This window comes from Mustelus asterias, chromosome 2, assembly GCF_964213995.1.
Source record: "Mustelus asterias chromosome 2, sMusAst1.hap1.1, whole genome shotgun sequence".
Taxonomy (NCBI): domain Eukaryota; kingdom Metazoa; phylum Chordata; class Chondrichthyes; order Carcharhiniformes; family Triakidae; genus Mustelus; species Mustelus asterias.
The window spans coordinates 5804450-5824618 of NC_135802.1; the positions used below are offsets into that span (position 1 = coordinate 5804450).

At 44.7% G+C, this 20169-nt stretch overlaps 2 protein-coding genes across 4 annotated transcripts in view; one reads left to right on the forward strand and one right to left on the reverse strand.

Moving 5' to 3' along the window:
* Positions 1–16696, forward strand: part of cpsf1 (cleavage and polyadenylation specific factor 1) — a 131462-nt gene extending 114766 nt beyond the window's left edge. For both annotated transcript variants that reach the window (XM_078230453.1, XM_078230462.1), the window contains exons 34-39: positions 3432–3498; positions 4294–4341; positions 5945–6100; positions 6258–6387; positions 12070–12208; positions 16433–16696. In XM_078230453.1, coding sequence (XP_078086579.1) covers positions 3432–3498; positions 4294–4341; positions 5945–6100; positions 6258–6387; positions 12070–12208; positions 16433–16480 — 588 coding nt within the window. In that variant the 3' untranslated portion in view covers positions 16481–16696. The remainder of the gene's footprint in view (positions 1–3431; positions 3499–4293; positions 4342–5944; positions 6101–6257; positions 6388–12069; positions 12209–16432) is intronic.
* A 135-nt stretch (positions 16697–16831) lies between these two features.
* The window catches only part of adck5 (aarF domain containing kinase 5), an 85098-nt gene continuing 81760 nt past the window's right edge, over positions 16832–20169 (reverse strand). For both annotated transcript variants that reach the window (XM_078230468.1, XM_078230475.1), the window contains exons 14-15: positions 19198–19314; positions 16832–18235 (exon numbers count right to left, since the gene is read on the reverse strand). In XM_078230468.1, the coding sequence (XP_078086594.1) occupies positions 18133–18235; positions 19198–19314 (220 nt within the window). In that variant the 3' untranslated portion in view covers positions 16832–18132. The remainder of the gene's footprint in view (positions 18236–19197; positions 19315–20169) is intronic.

The window sequence follows — 20169 nt, forward strand, 5'->3', positions numbered from 1 at the left end:
TAGGTGCAGAAAAAATAGGGTTTTGTAGTGGGGGACTTTAATTTCCCTGGTGTAGACTGGAAATTGTTTAGAGCTGGGGTTCCGGACGGGGAGGAATTTGTAAAATGCATACTGGAAGGTTCTTTGGAACAGTATGTAGATAGCCCGACTAGAGAGGGGGCTATACTGGACCTAGTTCTGGGAAATGAGCCTGGTCAGGTCGTCAAAGTTTCGGTAGGGGAACATGTGGCAAATAGTGACCACAACTCTGTTAACTTTAGGATAGTAATGGACAAGGATGAGTGCTGTCCTACGGGCAGGGTGCTAAATTGGGGGAAAGCTAACTATAGCCGGATTAGGCAGGAATTGGTGGACGTTGATTGGGAGAGGATGTTCGAGGGTAAGTCCACGTCTGGCATGTGGGAGTCTTTTAAGGAACAATTTATAAGGCTGCAGGATAGGCATGTGCCTGTAAAAAGGAAAGATAGGAAAGGTAGGATTCGAGAGCCGTGGATAACCAGGGAAATTGAGAATCTGATTAAAATGAAAAGGGAGGCGTACGTTAAGTCCAGGCAACTGAAAACAGATGGAGCTCTGGAGGAATACAGAGAGAGTAGGAAAGAACTCAAACGGGGAGTTAGAAGGGCAAAAAGAGGTCACGAGATGTTCTCGGCAGACAGGATTAAGGAGAATCCTAAGGCATTCTATTCATACATTAGGAACAAAAGAGTTGTCAGGGAAAAAGTCGGACCTCTCAGGGACAAAGGAGGGGAATTATGCTTAGAATCCAAGGGAATAGGGGAGATCCTAAATGAATACTTTGCATCGGTATTCACAAAGGAGAGGGACGTGTTAACCGGGAGTGTCTCGGAGGGAGGTGTTGACCCGTTAGAGAAAATCTCCATTACAAGGGAGGAAGTGTTAGGTTTTTTAGGTAACATTAAAACTGACAAAGCCCCAGGGCCTGATGGCATCTATCCTAGACTGCTCAGGGAGACGAGAGATGAAATTGCTGGGTCTCTGACGGAAATCTTTGTCGCTTCTTTGGACACAGGTGAGGTCCCTGAGGATTGGAGGATAGCGAATGTGGTCCCGTTGTTTAAGAAGGGTAGCAGGGATAACCCAGGAAATTATAGGCCGGTGAGCTTGACGTCCGTGGTAGGGAAGTTGTTGGAAAGGATTCTTAGAGACAGTATGTGCATTTAGAACGGAACAATCTCATTAGTAACAGACAGCATGGTTTTGTAAGAGGGAGGTCGTGCCTTACAAATTTGGTGGAGTTTTTTGAGGAAGTGACAAAAACGGTAGATGAAGGAAGGGCCATGGATGTCGTCTGTATGGATTTCAGTAAGGCATTTGACAAAGTCCCACATAGGTTGGTTAAGAAGGTTAAGGCTCATGGGATACAAGGAGAAGTGGCTAGATGGGTGGAGAACTGGCTTGGCCATAGGAGACAGAGGGCAGCGGTCGAAGGTCTTTTTCCGGTTGGAGGTCTGTGACCAGTGGTGTTCCGCAGGGCTCTGTACTGAGACCGCTGCTATTTGTGATATATATAAATGATTTGGAAGAAGGTGTAACTGGTGTTATCAGCAAGTTTGCGGATGACATGAAGATGGCTGGACTTGCGGAAAGTGATGAGCATTGTCGGGCAATACAGCAGGATATAGATAGGCTGGAAAATTGGGCGGAGAGGTGGCAGATGGAATTTAATCCAGATAAATGCGAAGTGATGCATTTTGGAAGAAATAATGTAGACAGAAGTTATACAATAAATGGCAGAGCCATCAAGAACACAGAGGGACCTAGGTGTGCAAGTCCACAAATCCTTGAAGGTGGCAACACAGGTGGAGAAGGTGGTGAAGAAGGCATATGGTATGCTTGCCTTTGTAGGATGGGGTATAGAGTATAAAAGCTGGAGTCTGATGATGCAGCTGTATAGAACGCTGGTTAGACCACATTTGGAGTACTGCGTCCAGTTCTGGTCGCCGCACTACCAGAAGGACGTGGAGGCGTTAGAGAGAGTGCCGAGAAGGTTTACCAGGATGTTGCCTGGTATGGAGGGTCTTAGCTATGAGGAGAGATTGGGTAAACTGGGGTTGTTCTCCCTGGAAAGACGGAGAATGAGGAGAGATCTAATAGAGGTGTACAAGATTATGAAGAGGATAGATAGGGTGAACGGTGAGAAGCTTTTTCTCAGATCAGAAGTGATGATCACGAGGGGTCACGGGCTCAAGGTGAGAGGGGCGAAGTATAACTCAGATATTCGATGGATGTTTTTTACTCAGAGGGTGGTGGGGGCCTGGAATGCACTGCCAAGTAGGGTGGTGGAGGCAGACACGCTGACATCGTTTAAGACTTACCTGGATATTCACATGAGCAGCCTGGGAATGGAGGGATACAAACGATTGGTCTAGTTGGACCAAGGAGTGGCACAGGCTTGGAGGGCCGAAGGGCCTGTTTCCTGTGCTGTACTGTTCTTTGTTCTTTATGACGCCAAGATTGGTGGCATAGTCGACAGTGAAGAACACTATCTCAGATTGCAATGGGATCTTGATCAATTGGGTCAGTGGGCTGATGAATGGCAGATGGAGTTTAATTTAGATAAATGCGAAGTGATGCATTTTGGTAGATTGAACCAGGGCAGGGCTTACTCAGTTAATGGTAGGGCGTTGGGGAGAATTACAGAACAAAGAGATCTAGGGGTACAGGTTCATAGCCCCTTGAAAGTGGAGTCACAGGTGGACAGAGTGGTGAAAAAGGCATTCGGCATGCTTGGTTTCATTGGTCAGAACATTGAATACAGGAATTGGGACGTCTTGTTGAAGTTGTACAAGATATTGGTAAGGCCACACTTGGAATACTGTGTACAGTTCTGGTCACCCTATTATAGAAAGGATATTATTAAACTAGAAAGAGTGCAGAAAAGATTTACTAAGATGCTACCGGGACTTGATGGTTTGAGTTATAAGGAGAGGCTGGATAGACTGGGACTTTTTTCTCTGGAATGTAGGAGGCTTAGGGGTGATCTTATAGAGGTCTGTAACATAATGAGAGGCATAGATCAGCTGGATAGTCAACATCTTTTCCCAAAGATAGGGGAGTCTAAAACTAAAGGGTATAGGTTTAAGGTGAGAGGGGAGAGATACAAAATGGTCCAGAGGGGCAATTCTTTCACACACGGTGGTGTGTGTCTGGAACAAGCTGCCAGAGGTAGTAGTAGAGGCTGGTACAATTTTGTCTTTTAAATAGCATTTCGACAGTTACATGGGTAAGATGGGTATAGAGGGATATGGGCCAACGTGGGCAATTGGAACAACTTAGGGGTAAAAACTGGGCAGCATGGACAAGTTGGGTCGAAGGGCCTGTTTCCATGCTGTAAACCTCTATGACTCTGACTCTGAGTGTTTTTATTTCAAAGTTCACCTCAAATTGTTAATGTCACTTATCCCCAGGATCCAAAACTTCTGGAAGTGTATAGCATAGAATTCATGGTAGACAACTCTCAGCTGGGATTCCTCGGTGAGTTACTATCCACGTCTGTTGTAACGTATTGTCCAAAGGCTTGCTTTGAATAAGACTAAATAAAAATGTGAATAATTTTAGCAACTTTTCTTTCCTTACTGCCTCTCCACATGACCCCATGTTGAAGAACTAATAAGAAACCCAGTTGCAGTTTAACCAATGTTACTGTTATTAACGACTCCCACTGCACAGACGGCTAATCCTGTTCTCCTCACCTGGCGGACAAACCTGGGCCTTTTCAATGCCACTTGTTTTAGCACCAAGCTCTCTCTCTGCTTCTGCCAGTTTGGCTATTGTATCCATGTAAACTTTTGATCCTTGAACCTAATCTACATTCACTGCCCATTTATAACGAGACTTCCTTACTGTCTTTCTACTTTAGTTCAGCATGCCCTCACTTCACTGCAGAGGATTGTTGGAATGTCCAACTCCCTCAGTGTCTGGAAGATAGGCGACCTTTGTCAGAATGCCAAAGCATCCAAAATCTGAAGAAGCATCTCCATCCTGTTTCTATTCTTTAAGGGCAATCTGTACATTTACAATTTAAAAAAAATCTTTCAAATATCCAGAATTTTGTTTTTTCTCATTTGCCTTGATGCTTTCTCCCTCTTCCCGATAATGCAGTTTATCATTTGTGGAAAGTTTTGGTGGAGATTTAGACATTGCAACACAGTTTTACCTGACAAGTCTTTGCTGTAACCAGCTCTGTGCACCTTTGAAGAAAATGTGGTACATTGCAAATTCTGCCTATACTGGTTCCCTATAGTTGACGATATTTTTTTTTTATTTCAGTGTCTGATCGTGAGAAGAATCTCCTGGTTTATATGTATCAGCCAGAAGGTATGAGCCACTTGTCCTTACAGCGTGTGCTGTGGAGGATTCAGCACTGCCGCTTTTATGATTTATCCACTCTCGCTTTTTGCCCTCGCTCCCCTTGGCCCCCCTCCCTCGTGCGCTCGGCCCCCCAACCCCACCTCGCACGCTCGCCGCCCCCCCCCCCCCCCCCCCACCACCGACCTCGCGCGCTTGCCCCACCCCCCCCACCTCGCGCGCTCGGCCCTCCCCCCACCTCGCGGCTCAGCCCCCCCTCCCCACCTTGCGTGCTCGCCCCCCCCCCCCCATCTCACACGCTCACCTCCCCCCCCACCCCCCCCCAATCCCGTGCGTTCGGGGCCCCCCCTCCCCTTGCGCACTTGCCCCCCCCTCACCATCCTGACTAAGAAATATATCGCCATTCCTTCACTGTCGCTGGGTCAAAATCCTGGAACTCCCTCCCTAACAGCACTGTGGGTGCACCTACACCACATGGACTGCGGCGATTCAAGAAGGCAGCTCACCCTCCCCTTCTCAAGGGGCAATTAGGGATGGGCAATAAATGCCGGCCTAGCCAGTGAAGTCCACATGAATTAATCAAAAAATCCAGTTCAAGTTTTTTCATTGGTATTCATTTTTATTTTTCCTCTTTTTCTAGATTTCTTCAATTCTATTTCTTACTCTTTATCTTTTTCCAACATTTCTAATTATCCATTTACAATTGAATTGTAGCTAATTCAGTCTCCCCACTGTTTGGAGAGCTTGGTCTATCGGACAATCCTTGTAATTTACATGTTGTGCTTTCAATAATCTCAGCATTCTTTACCCCCGCAGGTAATCCTGATCCCAGTTTGTCTGCCTTCAGTAAACTGACTCTTGGTAACTTTCTGTAAACCCGTCATAATGTCATCTTCCATCTTTAGGAAAGTCTTAGCAATTTCTGATGCAGTTTGGGTTCTAACGTGTACAATATACGTTAGAGGACCTCCAATTCTCTTGTCCAGTGCTTCAGTACCCATTTACTCTTTTTTAAGGATTCACAGATCCCACCATTTAACAGTAAATTCCTGAATAAATTTACTTTTCAGCATCCAGTAACTTGCTTTCCACATTTCTAAATTTGGAATTGAAACGAACCTCCACATATGCGACCTTGTCTGAAACCCATCTGGTTTACTCATGTCCTTTAGGGAAGGAAATCTGCCGTCCTTACCCGGTCTGGCCTACATGTGACTCCAGAGCCACAGCAATGTGGTTGACTCTCGAGTAGGGATGGGCAATAAATGCTGGCCAGCCAACGATGTCCCAAGTCCCATGAATGAATTTAAAAAACAATCTAACTACAGGTCCCTTTCAGGCACTGAAACATTAAGTTGAACCCACTTGAAGCTATATTTTGTTTCTAATGTTTACCATACAAATATAAATCCCTTAGAACTACCTTTGGTTTCCTGACAGTGCATCTTCCTCATGGCTTACTTTCATTACCTAACCATGTATTGTCAGCAAGGTTTGATGCATTACACTTGGTTCCCTCATCTGGACTGATCCTAGCAGCAACCCACCTGCCAACCTGAAAACAACCTGTTTAATTGTTGATATTTGAGAATCTCTGGTTATTCTTTTTCAGCAAGGGAGAGCTATGGAGGGACACGATTACTGCGAAGGGCGGACTTTAATGTGGCAGCTCATGTGAATGCCTTTTGGCGGACACCATGTCGTGGAATCATGGATGGTTCAAATAAGAAGAATCTGGCTTGGGAGAACAAACATATTACCTGGTTTGGTAACTATCAGTTATCCGTATGGTTCAGTTATCCATGTGCATATATTTCACTGTTGCCTTATTTCCCAGTAAAGTAACGATGGGATTGGATTCTTGTCTCCCCCTATTGGTTCTGAATGTTTCTCTACATGACATTTATGTTTGGTGTGTTTCCTAGCAACGCTGGATGGTGGGATGGGACTCTTATTACCAATGCAGGAAAAGACATACCGGCGTCTTCTGATGTTACAGAATGCGCTGATCACGATGATTCCTCACCATGCGGGCCTCAACCCAAAGGCATTCAGGTGAGAAGAAAGCAGCGTTTTTTGCACCTCACACCGCAATCTTCAAATTGTCATCAGCTTTAAAACTGAAAATACTTCCTCATCCTGTACTTACCAGCTAATTGTTTCCAAAGCCCTCAGTCTTCCTGGGTACAATGGAAGCTTCTCTGTAACATCTGTGATACAGACAGGAGGGGGATTCATTTAAGCAGTCCTGATTGCTCCTGTCACTGTTTGTGATTTCTCATTCCCCTTTCTCAGTGATGATGCATTTTCCCCAACCTGAGTGTTCCAAACCTCTCCGAATAACCCCCGCAGCAAACTAGAGACAAGGTAAAATATGAGGGTTGTTTTTTAATCAAACACACACACAATGTGGAAAAGGGGTTTCTCAATATCTGTTCCTTTGACGCCCATACAATAAAAGAGGGATAAAGAAAAGAAATGGCTACAGGGCAAGACAACAATAAAAATGCGAGCTTTGCGTGAGTCCAGAATCGGAATGCAATGGCATATTCCTTCAGAGGTTAGCAGGATTAATGTTGCAGAATAATCAGTCTTTCCAAGAAAAAGGACTTCATGATGGGAGAAGGTGCATAGAGTTGAATTAGTCTTGAAGGCATAAGTTTCAATGTTGCAGTGGTTAGTTCACTATGTACATGAGGGGCAGATTTCTTTCTGCTGCTACCTGCTTGATGGTAAAATAGTAACAGTGACAGGCTGCTGGCCTGGAGTCCTGCTTTCTCTTTAGAGGTCACACAGTGACAGCCACGGTTCAGTTCCCACATGGCAATATTACAGGTTCCAGCAGCTTGGTGGGTGGAACCTCATGTCCCATTTCTCCTGGGGGTTGGACAGGAATGTGTTTTACTAGGTCTGGAATTCTGAGCTGTTTGATCAAGGAGTTGAGGCCCATTTTTGTTCTTGGAGACACAGCATCTCTAATGGTCAGGATTCTTCTTTACAAATGTAAAGAAGGATTGTGCAATTCCAGGAAGGGGCAATAATGTCTTTTTTTGAGATAACGCGTCTCTGATGTTTGACGGAAGGTTACAAATTCCTCTGGTATGAGTCATGAGTCTTCATCCATTTTTAAAAATATACAATAATTTTAAAGCAGCCAGGTTGATGTGGATATATATATTTTCTTCCAGGCCAGGACAACTGTCTTATGCAAATTCAATGTGAAGGCCTCCAGCCTGACCAGACCAAAAGTTGACCAAGGCTGTAGGGTTCATACCCTCTCCCATTTTTTCAAAAACAGAAGTGTCAGAGAATGGATTACATTTACAAACACATCTGTCAAACTTTCCCAGGACAGTTTCAGTTTGGGGTTAGATACAGAGTAAAGCCCCCTCTACACTGTCCCCATCAAACACTCCCAGGACAGGTACAGCATGGGGTTAGATACAGAGTAAAGCTCCTTCTACACTGTCCCCCATCAAACACTCCCAGGACAGGGACAGCATGGGGTTAGATACAGAGTAAAGTTCCTTCTACACTGTCCCCATCAAACACTCCCAGATTCAGTATGATTTATATGAAGGAAAAAGCTTAATTTTTTTGCCAAATCAATCACCCACATTACTGGTCATCTTATGTTCTGTCTAAATGAGATTGCCATTAACCTGGCAATTTGCAGAACTTTGAATATTGGGACAGAGTAAATAAAAGTATATTCAGTTTTAGAACATAGAACAGTACAGCACAGAACAGGCCCTTCGGCCCATGATGTTGTGCCGACCTTCATCTGAAACCAAGATCAAGCTATCCCACTCCCTACCATCCTGGTGTGCTCCATGTGCCTATCCAATAACCGCTTAAATGTTCCTAAAGTGTCTGACTCCACTATCACTGCAGGCAGTCCATTCCACACCCCAACCACTCTCTGCGTGAAGAACCTACCTCTGATATCCTTCCTATATCTCCCACCATGAACCCTATAGTTATGCCCCCTTGTAATAGCTCCATCCACCCGAGGAAATAGTCTTTGAACGTTCACTCGATCTATCCCCTTCATCATTTTATAAACCTCTATTAAGTCTCCCCTCAATCTCCTCCGCTCCAGAGAGAACAGCCCCAGCTCCCTCAACCTTTCCTCATAAGACCGACACTCCAAACCAGGCAGCATCCTGGTAAATCTCCTCTGCACTCTTTCCAGCGCTTCCACATCCTTCTTATAGTGAGGTGACCAGAACTGCACGCAATATTCCAAATGCGGTCTCACCAAGGTCCTGTACAGTTGCAGCATAACCCCACGGCTCTTAAACTCCAACCCCCTGTTAATAAAAGCTAACACACTATATGCCTTCTTCACAGCTCTATCCACTTGAGTGGCAACCTTTAGAGATCTGTGGATATGGACCCCAAGATCTCTCTGTTCCTCCACAGTCTTCAGAACCCTACCTTTGACCCTGTAATCCACATTTAAATTTGTCCTACCAAAATGAATCACCTCACATTTATCAGGGTTAAACTCCATTTGCCATTTTTCAGCCCAGCTTTGCATCCTATCTATGTCTCTTTGCAGCCTACAACACCCCTCCACCTCATCCACTACTCCACCAATCTTGGTGTCATCAGCAAATTTACTGATCCACCCTTCAGCCCCCTCCTCTAAGTCATTAATAAAAATCACAAAGAGCAGAGGACCAAGCACCGATCCCTGCGGCACTCCGCTGGCAACCTGCCTCCAGTCCGAAAATTTTCCATCCACCACCACCCTCTGTCTTCGATCAGATAGCCAGTTACCTATCCTTTCGGCCAACTTTCCCTCTATCCCACACCTCCTTACTTTCATCATAAATCAGTTAGTTTTATTAATAGAGTCAGAGGTTTACAGCATGGAAACAGGCCCTTCAGCACAACTTGTCCAAGTCGCCCTTTTTTTTTTAAAACCCCTAAGCTAATCCCAATTGCCCGCATTTGGCCCATATCCCTCTATACCCATCGTACCCATGTAACTATCTAAATGCTTTTTAAAATACAAAATTGTACCCGCCTCTACTACTACCTCTGGCAGCTTGTTCCAGATACTCACCACCCTCTGTGTAAAAAAATTGCCCCTCTGGACCCTTTTGTGTATCTCCCCTCTCACCTTAAACCTATGCCCTCTAGTTTTAGACTCCCCTACCTTTGGGAAAAGATATTGACTATCTAGCTGATCTATGCCCCTCATTATTTTATAGACCTCTATAAGTTCACCCCTCAGCTTCCTACGCTCCAGAGAAAAAAGTCCCAGTTTATCCAGCCTCTCCTTATAACTCAATCCATCAAGTCCTGGTAGCATCCTAGTAAATCTTTTCTGCACTCTTTCTAGTTTAATATCCTTTCTATAATAGGGTGACCAGAATTGCACACAGTATTCCAAGTGTGGCCTTACCAATGTCTTGTACAACTTCGACAAGACGTCCCAACTCCTGTATTCAAAGTTCTGACCGATGAAACCAAGCATGCCGAATGCCTTCTTCACCACTCTGTCCACCTGTGACTCCACTTTTAAGGAACTATGAACATGTACTCCTAGATCTCTTTGTTCTGTAACTCTCCCCAACGCCCTACCATTAACTGAGTAAGTCCTGCCCTGGTTCAATCTACCAAAATGCATCACCTCGCATTTGTCCAAATTAAATTCCATCTGCCATTCGTCAGCCCACTGGCCCAATTGATCAAGATTTCGTTGCAATTGGAGATAACTTTCTTCACTGTCCACTGTGCCATCGATCTTAGTGTCATCTGCAAACTTACTAACCATGCCTCCTAATAGTCAAAATACAATAAGTTACACATCCCATGCTTACTGTGGTAGGATATCCATCAGTCAACAAGCCAACCCTGATGCATTTTCAGCTTGGAATATTGAAAAATTACTAGGGGTGTTTCTACCCTTCGCCAGTAGGTGGTGATATTGCACCATGCACATTCCATTCTCACTGAAATGGTTGTTTTTGTCGAAAATGAAACAACTTTGCACAGTTATAAACATCACACTTTAATAGAATAATAACAGCTGAAACATAGACAAATTGGCTCCAAACTAGCTATAGTTATCACTTTTTAAAAATTCTTGACCTGTTATCTCCTTAGCATTCCTGTATGGAATCCCAACCATCAATGTTGCCTGGGCCAATATTTATCCCTCAACCAATATCATTTAAAACAAATCTGATCATTACATTGCTGTTGAGGGAGCCTGCTATGTGCAAACTATTAGCCATGTTTCCTACGTTTTAACAGTGACCACACTTTGAAAGTACTCTTGGCTGTAAAGAATTTGGAATTTCCTCAGCTTATGAAAGGTGTTGTATCAATGCAAAGCTTTATTTTAATCTAAACCACATCTTTGCTTTTATCTCACTGAATACATTCTCAATATCAAATCTGTACTGAGATATGTTTCCTACAGTATCTCACAATGAACACATGGTTTGATAACCCAGTTTATATTGATCTGTACCACTTTAAATAGCTTTCCTTCTCATTAATAAGTCTCACAACACCGGATTAAAGTCCAACAGGTTTATTTGGAATCATGAGCTTTCGGAGCGCTGCTCCTTCACCAGGTGAGTAGAGCTACACTCACCTGCACTCCAAAAGCTCATGCTACCAAATAAACCTGCTGGGCTTTAACCTGGTGTTGTGCAACTTCTTATTGTGCCCACCCCAGCTCAACGCCGGCATCTCCACATTATGGCTTCACGTTGGTACGTCTCTTCTTTCTGCTTTCAGTCACCTCCAGGAGTCCATCCCTCCTCACATTCATTCCTCCTCCATGTGCTGTTTCTTGGTGACATTGACTGCAGGCAGCTTCTGTGTGTGTGAATGCGCTGATGATAGCTCGCTCTATGTCTCCATTACCTCAATCAGCCTGTGACTACTCCATCTTTATAATCTGATTCAAAACTTATCTACTTGTCAAGCTTTGTTCTCTCTTTCTAATGTTTCTCTCCATGGCACCCCTTTCCTCATTTCTATAGTTTCCTTAGGACGTTTAAAAAATGCATTAAGCCTTGTTTGTTAAGATCAAGATAGCTCTGTGACATTTCATCCAAACAAATGATTCGCCGTGGTAAATGTTAAAGGACCGATCAAAGTCAGGAAATTTAAAGTAAATGAAGACCTTGCATTTCTATAGTGCCTTGCACATCCTCAGGACATCCCAAATGCTTCACAGTTGATTATGTGCATTTGACAACATTGAGATTATCTGTATGAGGGATAGCTTTTCATAGAATCTCTACAGTGCAGAAGATGGCCATTCAGCCCATTGAGTCTGCACTGACAACAATCCCACCCAGGCCTTATCCCAGTAACCCCACGTAGTTACCCAGCTAACCCCCCTGACACTAAGGGGCAATTTATCATGGCCAATCCACCTAACCTGCATATCTTTGGACTGAAGGAGGAAACCCATGCAGACACGGGGAGAATGTGCAAACTCCACACAGACAGTGACCCAAGCCGGGAATTGAACCCGGGTCCCTGGCTCTGAGAGGCAGCAGTGCTAGCCACCGTGCCACCCAGGACATGGGGGGAACTACTTTGAATGTCAAGGGGTTCTTTATGCCAACCTGAGAGGGCAGAGTGTCCTGTGCACTTCAGTTTCTGGAGTGAGAATTGAACCCACGCATTTTGAGCTGAGAATGCTACTCGCTGAGTACTGTGTGTGATGACGTGCTTGTTGTTCCATGTTTGGTGAAACAGGATGTTGCACTGTGACCGACGGGCTCTGCAGAATGCAGTGCGGAACATTCTGGATGGTGAACTGCTCAACAAGTTTTTGTACCTCAGCACAATGGAGCGCAGTGAGCTGGCCAAGAAAATCGGCACAACACCAGATATGGTGAGTAGCAGCAAACACCAGTTTAACAGACTGAACTGATTTTTTCAATTACCTCTTGTTAGGGATGGTCAGGCTTAATACTGTCATGGTGGCATGCGGTTAATCCCACACGTGTTTTAACAGCAGATCACATTTTCATATCATCACGATGTGAACTTTGGCTTTCAAACTGTTTAGCTGCCATTTAGAATTAAGTATGGAATTCTGGATGCCCTTTTGTAATGTTCTTCCTCGACCTGCCATTCCAATGTCCTATTGCTCTATTTTCCCCATCCGCAACTGGAAGTGCTGACTAGTTCTGTGGTACTAACCCAGTCAATTTCTGATCCTTGTTACCAAGTTCACTTTGTACATCGATGATCTAGATGAAGGAACTGAGGGTATTGTGGCTAAGTTTGCGGATGATGCAAAGATAGGTGGGGAGGCTACAGAAGGACTTTGACAGGTTAGGAGAGTGGGCAAAGATGTGGCAAAGTGTGAGGTCATGCACTTTGGTAGGAAGAATAGAAGTGTAGACTGTTTTCTAAATGGGTGGGAAGCTCAAAGGGACTTGGTCATAGTTCAGGTTAACTTGCAGATTGAGTTGGCAGTTAAGAAGGCAAATGCAATGTTAGCATTCATTTCAAGAGGACTAGTATGCAAAAGCAGGGATGTACTGCTGAGGCTTTATAAGGTTCTGGTCAGACTACATTTGGAATATTGTAAGGAAGGATGTGCTGGCCTTGGACAGGGTCCAGAGGAGGTCCATGAGAATGATCCCAGGAATGAAATGCTTGACTTATGAGGAGCGTTTGAGGACTCTGGGTCTGTACTCGATGGAGTTGAAACTTAGAATACTTAAAGGCCTGAATAGAGTGGATGTGGAGATGTTTCCATTAGTAGGAGAGACTAGGATCTGAGGATACAGCCTCAGAATAAAGCTTTAGTACCAAGATGAGGAGGAATTTCTTCAGCCAGAGGATGGTGAATCTGTGGAATTCATTGCTACAGAAGGCTGTGGAGGCCGGGTCATTGAGTGTATTTAAGACAGAGATAGATAGGTTCTTGATTTGTAAGGGGATCAAAGGTTACGTGGAAAAGGCAGGAGAATGGAGTTAAGAAACTTATCAGCCATGATTGAATAACAGAGCAGACTCGATGGGCTGAATGGCCTAATTCTGCTCCTGTACCTTATAGTATTGTTTAAAGTTTATTTTTTATTTGTGTCACAAGTAGGCTTACATTAACACTGCAATGAAGTTACTATGAAATTGTGGAATCATCACAGACTTAATGCTGGGTGCTCAGAAGGCTGTTGAAGCCAATAATCTCTATTGCGACTGTAGCCCAGCTATTTGGTCAGTTAAATGGGGTGTGAGTGTTTCAACAGCTATTTTTTGGTTACAAAAATAATCACATCCAAACCCAATCCTGTCCACCGCATCCAAGGGTAGGAACTCACTGCTCCCTAATCCAGTCATGCTGAGAGTAATTTTCTTACCCAAATGGTTGGGGGGTGGGAATCAAAATGAGGTGACTGGAAGAGAGGAGGTTAGCTTAAAAATAAAAGGGGCTTGTAGACAGTGTGAGGGAGGATACGCAGGTGACGGAGAAGGGGAGCGCTCAGACCGAAGGGTTGAGATGTGTGTAGTTTAACGCAAGGAGTGTAGTGAACAAAATGGATGAGCTTAGAGCGTGGATCACTACTTGGAAGTGTGATGTGGTGGCCATTACAGAGACTTGGTTATCTCCGGGACAGGACTGGATACTTCAAGTGCCGGGTTTCAGATGTTTCAGGAGGGACAGGGAAGGAGGCAAAAGAGGTGGGGGAATGGCACTGTTGATCAGGGATAGAAAAGATGGATGCCACAGAGGGATTGGCTACGGAGTCTCTGTGGGTGGAGGTTCGCAACAGGAAGGGGTCAATAACTTTACTGGGTGTTTTCTATAGGCCGCCCAATAGTAGCAGGGATGTGGAGGAGCAGATTGGGAAGCAGATCCTGGAGAGATATGATAACAGAATGAGAGTGATGGAAGATTTTAATTTCCCAAATATCGATTGGAATATCCCTAGGGTAAGGGGTTTAGATGGGGAGGAGTTTGTTAGGTGTGTTCAGGAGGGCTTCCTGACACAGTATGTGGATAAGCCTACAAGAGGAGAGGCTGTACTTGATTTGGTATTAGGGAATGAACCTGGGCAGGTGTCAGATCTCTGTGGGAGAGCATTTTGGGGATAGTGATCATAATTCTAAGACAAGTTAGAAAAGTGTTTAATTGGAGTAAGGAGAATTATGAGGCTATCAGGCAGGAAATTGGAGGCTTAAATTGGAAAGAGGTTTTCTCAGGGAAATGTGCAGAAGAAATATGGCAAATTTTCAAGGAAAATTTGTCTGGAGCTCTACACAGCAACGTTCCAATGAGACAGGGGAGTTATGGTAGGTCACAGGAACCATGGTGCACGAAAGCTGTAACTAATTTAGTCAAGAAGAAAAGAAAAGCCCACAAAAGGTTCAGGGAGCTAGGTAATGTTAGAAATCTAGAAGAGTATACGACTAGTAGGAAGGAACTTAAGAGGGAAATTAGAAGAGCAAGAAGGGGTCATGAGAAGGCCTTGGCAGACAGGATAAAGGAAAACCCCAAGGCATTCTACAAGTATGTTAAGGAGTAGGACCTATCAAATGTGACGGTGGGAAAGTCTGTATAGAATCGGTAGAAATAGCAGAGGTACTCAATGAATACTTTGCTTCAGTATTCACAGTGGAAAAGGATCTTGGTAGTTGCAGTGGACTGAGAAGATTGAGCATATGGACATTAGGAAAGAGGATGTGTTGGAGCTTTTGAAAAGCATCAAGTTAGATAAATCGCCGGGACTGGATGGGATGTACCCCAGGTTACTGTGGGAGGAGCGGGAAGAGATTGCGGAGCCTCTGGCGATAATCTTTGCGTCATCAATGGAGACGGGAGAGGTTCCGGAGGATTGCGGATGTGGTTCCGTTATTCAAGAAAGGGAGAAGAGATAGCCCAGGAAATTATAGACTGGTGAGTCTAACCTCAGTGGTTGGTAAGTTGATGGAGAAGATCCTGAGAGGCAGGATTTATGAACATCTGGAGAGGAATAGTATGATCAGAAATAGCCAGCACGGCTTTGTCCAACGCAGATCATGCCTTACGAGCCTAATTGAATTTTTTGAAGATGTAACTAGGCACATAGACGAGGGAAGAGCGGCAGATGTAGTTTATATGGATTTCAGCAAGGCGTGTTGAGAAAGTGAAGGGGCATGGGCTACAAGGGGACATTGCTTTGTGGATTCAGAACTGGCTTGCCCACAGAAGGCAAAGAGTGGTTGTAGATGGGTCTTTTTCAGCATGGAGGTCGGTCACCAGTGGAGTGCCCCAGGGATCTGTTCTGGAACCCTTGCTCTTTGTGATTTTTATAAATGACCTGGATGAAGACGTGGAAGGATGGGTTGGCAAGTTTGCTGATGACACAAAGGTTGGTGGGGTTGTGGATAGCGTAGAGGGATGTCGGCAGTTGGAACGAGACATAGATAAGATGCAAGACTGGGTGGAGAAGTGGCAGATGGACTTCAACCCAGATAAGTGTGTGGTGGTTCATTTTGGCAGGTCGAATAGGATGAAAGAATATAATATTAAGGGTAAGACGCTTGGCAGTGTGGAAGATCAGAAGGATCTTGGGGTCCGGGTTCATAGGACGCTCAAAGCAGCGTCGCAGATGGAGGCTGTGGGTAAGAAGGCGAATGGAATACTGGTCTTCATCAATAGAGGAATTGAGTTTAGAAATTGGGAGATAATGCTGCAGCTGTATAGGACCCTGGTCAGACCCCACCTGGAGTACTGTGCCCAGTTCTGGTCGCAGAGGAGATTTACAAGGATGTTGCCTGGATTAGGTGACCTGATAGAGTGGATTCTCAGAGGCTTTTACCCAGGGCTGAAATGGTTGCCACAAGAGGTCACAGGGGAGTAGGTACAGAGGAAATGTTAGGGGTAAGTTTTTCACTCAGAGGGTGGTGGTTGCGGATTCGATAGGGTCTTTTAAGAGACTTTTGGATAAGTTCATGGAAGTTAGTAAGATAGAAGGTTATAGATAAGCCTAGTAGGTAGGGACATGTTCGGCACAACTTGTGCTGTAGCTTTTCTATGTTCTAAGTCATTGCCTTAGCGAATCGCAGCCTTCATGCTCTTTAGGACTCTGTTGTGACATTGTATCACCTGTGTTTCTTTCAGATTTTGGAAGATGTGCTGGAGATTGATCGAGTTACTGCCCATTTCTAATGCAGATTGGACAAAGAGCCAGAGATTTTGTTGACAACTTTTCACCTCAGTGCAGACAGAAATGTCTGAGGGCCTCTGGACATTTTGACTGAACACAGCAGTGCAAAAGGCCTGAGGCAGTTTTTATTCGTTCATATGGATTAATTTGAATGTATTTGTCTGTTTTTCATACTTAAATATTTTGTAATGCAAATAGGGTAAAAAATTTTGTTTTTTAATCTGTCCTTTTTTTTTACTTATTCCCCCATTTGGAGAATATGTGGAAAAATCAAAGGTTAATGATAAGAAAATCCACTGCCAGTATGTCTTTGTTGCTTATCTTAACCTCAGCACAGAGTTTAGTTCTCGAGCAAGTCTTCTGCATCCCACCTGATGGTACTTGGCTAGCTCTCCAATTGGCATCAAGGATTCCTTTCCGAAAGTTTGGGTTGGAACTTGGAGAATTGCATTTAGTGAAAAACCTTTATAACAAATTAAGCAGACTTTAATCTCTTTGGTTGAGGTATAAATAAATCCAAGTGGGTAGATGGGAGTTTCAGTCTCATCTTAAAGATCACAGCAATGCTGCTTCTTGATGTGGACACCTTTATGACTTCCAAGGGGAGAACTATGGCTGACCCAAGTGGATAGACTATTTCTTTTTTTTTAAACTTCCATTAGAGGTACTCGGTGCAGCTCAATTTTAAAATGGCGTCTTAAACCGACCCTGCAGATAGCTGACGTGCCCAGAACTTTAAAGTTTTACTGGTGACACTGGCCTCTGAATTGATCTGTTTACACTCGACAGAATTATCATGAGTTCTCTTTTGTCTCCTTTACATTACACTAATACTGACAAAAAGGTGGAGAGAATGAAAGACTAGATTACTATAATGCTTCCATGATCTCAGGACATTATGGCCAATGTGGTAATGTTTAAACAAGACAACTGTTTCCAGTGATACTGTTGATACCACAGCCAGGGCTCAGTTTAACATTGCATTGAAAGGATGGATGAAGAGAAAATGTTTGACACTGCTCTCTGCCTAGTCCCCATCTCCTCTATTCTACAGGACTGAACTAGCATTTTTGTTGGACAGACTTTATTTGAAGTAAACTTTGGAAAAGAATCAAGGGAATGGGACCGAGGAAACAATTAGAATGCAGTGAGATAAGGAAAGAAAAACTTTAGTAAAGTATCAGCAATAAAAAGTTACTCAAAATACAATTAAGTACCATGCATGATGAGAGTGTGAATAGGTCAGATTCTATGGGCCTTACCTAATTCCTGACTTTTCTATCACTGGACTGGGAGAGGCTGTTTCAATATCAAGAAATCCTTAAGGGCACCTTGACAAACTCCTGATTTCAAGGCATTCTATGATTTGGGGCCATTAGCACAAGAAAAGGAAACATCAATGAATTTCTCATCCCTCCTGTGGTACAAGGTGAGTAAATGCCAGTCTGTTGGTTTAACCCAAACTGGTTTAGGCTCTTGCTCTGCAGTGATATGGACAGTGCCATCTGAGGAGTGAAACTGTGAGAATTCAGATCCCTTTGGCTCTTCCTCCATTTAATCTTGAAGTTCACGGCTGCTTGATGAACAAAGATTTTGGAAAAAAGATCCATTAGATTCTCACATCTGTCAAGTTCGAGTGACAGCCATCCCACTTCTACTCTAGGTAACTGTACAGTTCTTTGTCTGGTGCTAACAGGCCAAAGTAAACAAACAATCGTATAAGAAGGGAGACTATCTTCATCATCAGGCTTTCCGACCTGAGGGATAAACAGAATACAATTACAAACACGTCCAAATATTTTAACTCCATCCACAATTTCAGACACATCTTGATTTTTCTGACTGCACTGTTCCCCCATCATCGAAAGGGGGGGATTGCAGTTTAGGGACAGGAATGGCCTGAGTTTGATATCTTTCTAGTGGAAGTGAATTTGCACAGATTGGGTTTGGTAATAAATGTTCCCGTTCATCTGAGGCAGAGAAGAGTCTTTAAGGCCGCGATTCTCCCCCGCCACTTTCCTGGCGGGTCGACGGGGATTTGCGCATCTCCCAGAGCCGGCCAGATCATGCTGGAAACCGGCGGGAAGGCAGGTAAGCCATTTCAATCTTTTAATCTATTTTAAATATGTAGATAAGTTAATTATCAGAACCTTTAAAGTCCCGATCGAATCTCCCACCCCACCAGGAGGGGTTCAGACCAGCTCCCCACGTTTGGGGAGCTAGCGGGAGACCCTGCCGGAATGAAGGGGGGGGGCAATCGGGGCCCCTGAGTATGGGCACCCTGGCCGTGCCCCCGGGACTGCCTAAGGGGCAAAGTGCCCATGCCCAGGGAGCGGGGCCTATTGTGGGCAGGGTCTAGGGACAATCGGTGGGGGGTCCTGTTGCCACTCTGCATTGGCATCAGTCCGGGATGGAGGGAGGGCAGCGATTGGGGGGTCGCCACTGCTGGGAGCCGCGATCAGGCTGTGTAGAGGGGTAGCACTGCTGGGGTTCTGAGCTGGCCAACAAACGGGAGTTTGAGGCCACTGTGCATGCACAGAGCTCCAGAACCGTCAAACTCCGGCGTGAATAGGCCCCACCCCACCCCCCCTAGGGTTTTAAATTAGATTCACGACTGGGACCTCTTCAGAGTGCGGAGATTCAGGTGAGAAGCTGACCTGTCAGAATTGGCGCGATCTGGACCAGTTTTGCTAGAATTCTCCTGCATCTCCTGGCTTACCTGAGACTGATCTCAAATTGGAGGGTGGCCCACTTTATCTTCATCCACTTGAAAGCACCGACTGTCCAGAATCCCCTGGTGTGTTTATGTGTTAACAGACTTTGTGCTCGAACCGCACTGCAAGGAATGAGATACCGGTTTGTAGTTTCTGAAATGCTCAAAATAGAGACGGTATATCTCAGCTGGATCTGAATGCGAGTGGATTACTGGCCTGGACCACAGTTCAGAAATACAAAAGCCCCTAAATAAGGAACCCAGAAGTACAGGGCAGCAGACATGTGGGAACACCACCACCTGCAAGTTCCCCTCCACGATATATTCAAGTCAGGACAGTGAATATCAGCCATTCTTTCACAGTCACTGGGTAAAAATCCTAGAACTCCCTCCTTAATGGCATTGTGGGTCAACCCACAGCACCACCTTCTCAAGGGCAATTAGGGATGGGCAATAAATGCTGACCAGCCAGAAAAGAAAAGCAGCCACCGCCATAACTCCCAAAAAAATCTTTCCATCTCTCTGGCACACTTACCATCATGATATCTGATTTGTGTTACTGACTATAATTGTTCTGAATTTACTCTTCACTCATTTCCCTGGTACCACCAAGTTAAAAGTCACTGAATGCTGCCTCAATTTTCCTGGTTTCCATTTTGCCTGGAGTAAAGGATGGGCTAGGAAATGGGTTATTGATGAATAATGCACAACAAAGAACAGTACAGCACAGGAAACAGGCCCTTCGGCCCTCCAAGCCTGTGCTGCTCCTTGGTCCAACTAGACCAATCGTTTGTATCCCTCCATTCCCAGGCTGCTCATGTGACTATCCAGGTAAGTCTTAAACGATGTCAGCGTGCCTGCCTCCACCACCCTACTTGGCAGCGCATTCCAGGCCCCCACCACCCTCTGTGTAAAAAACGTCCCTCTGATATCTGAGTTATACTTCGCCCCTCTCACCTTGAGCCCGTGTCACCTCCG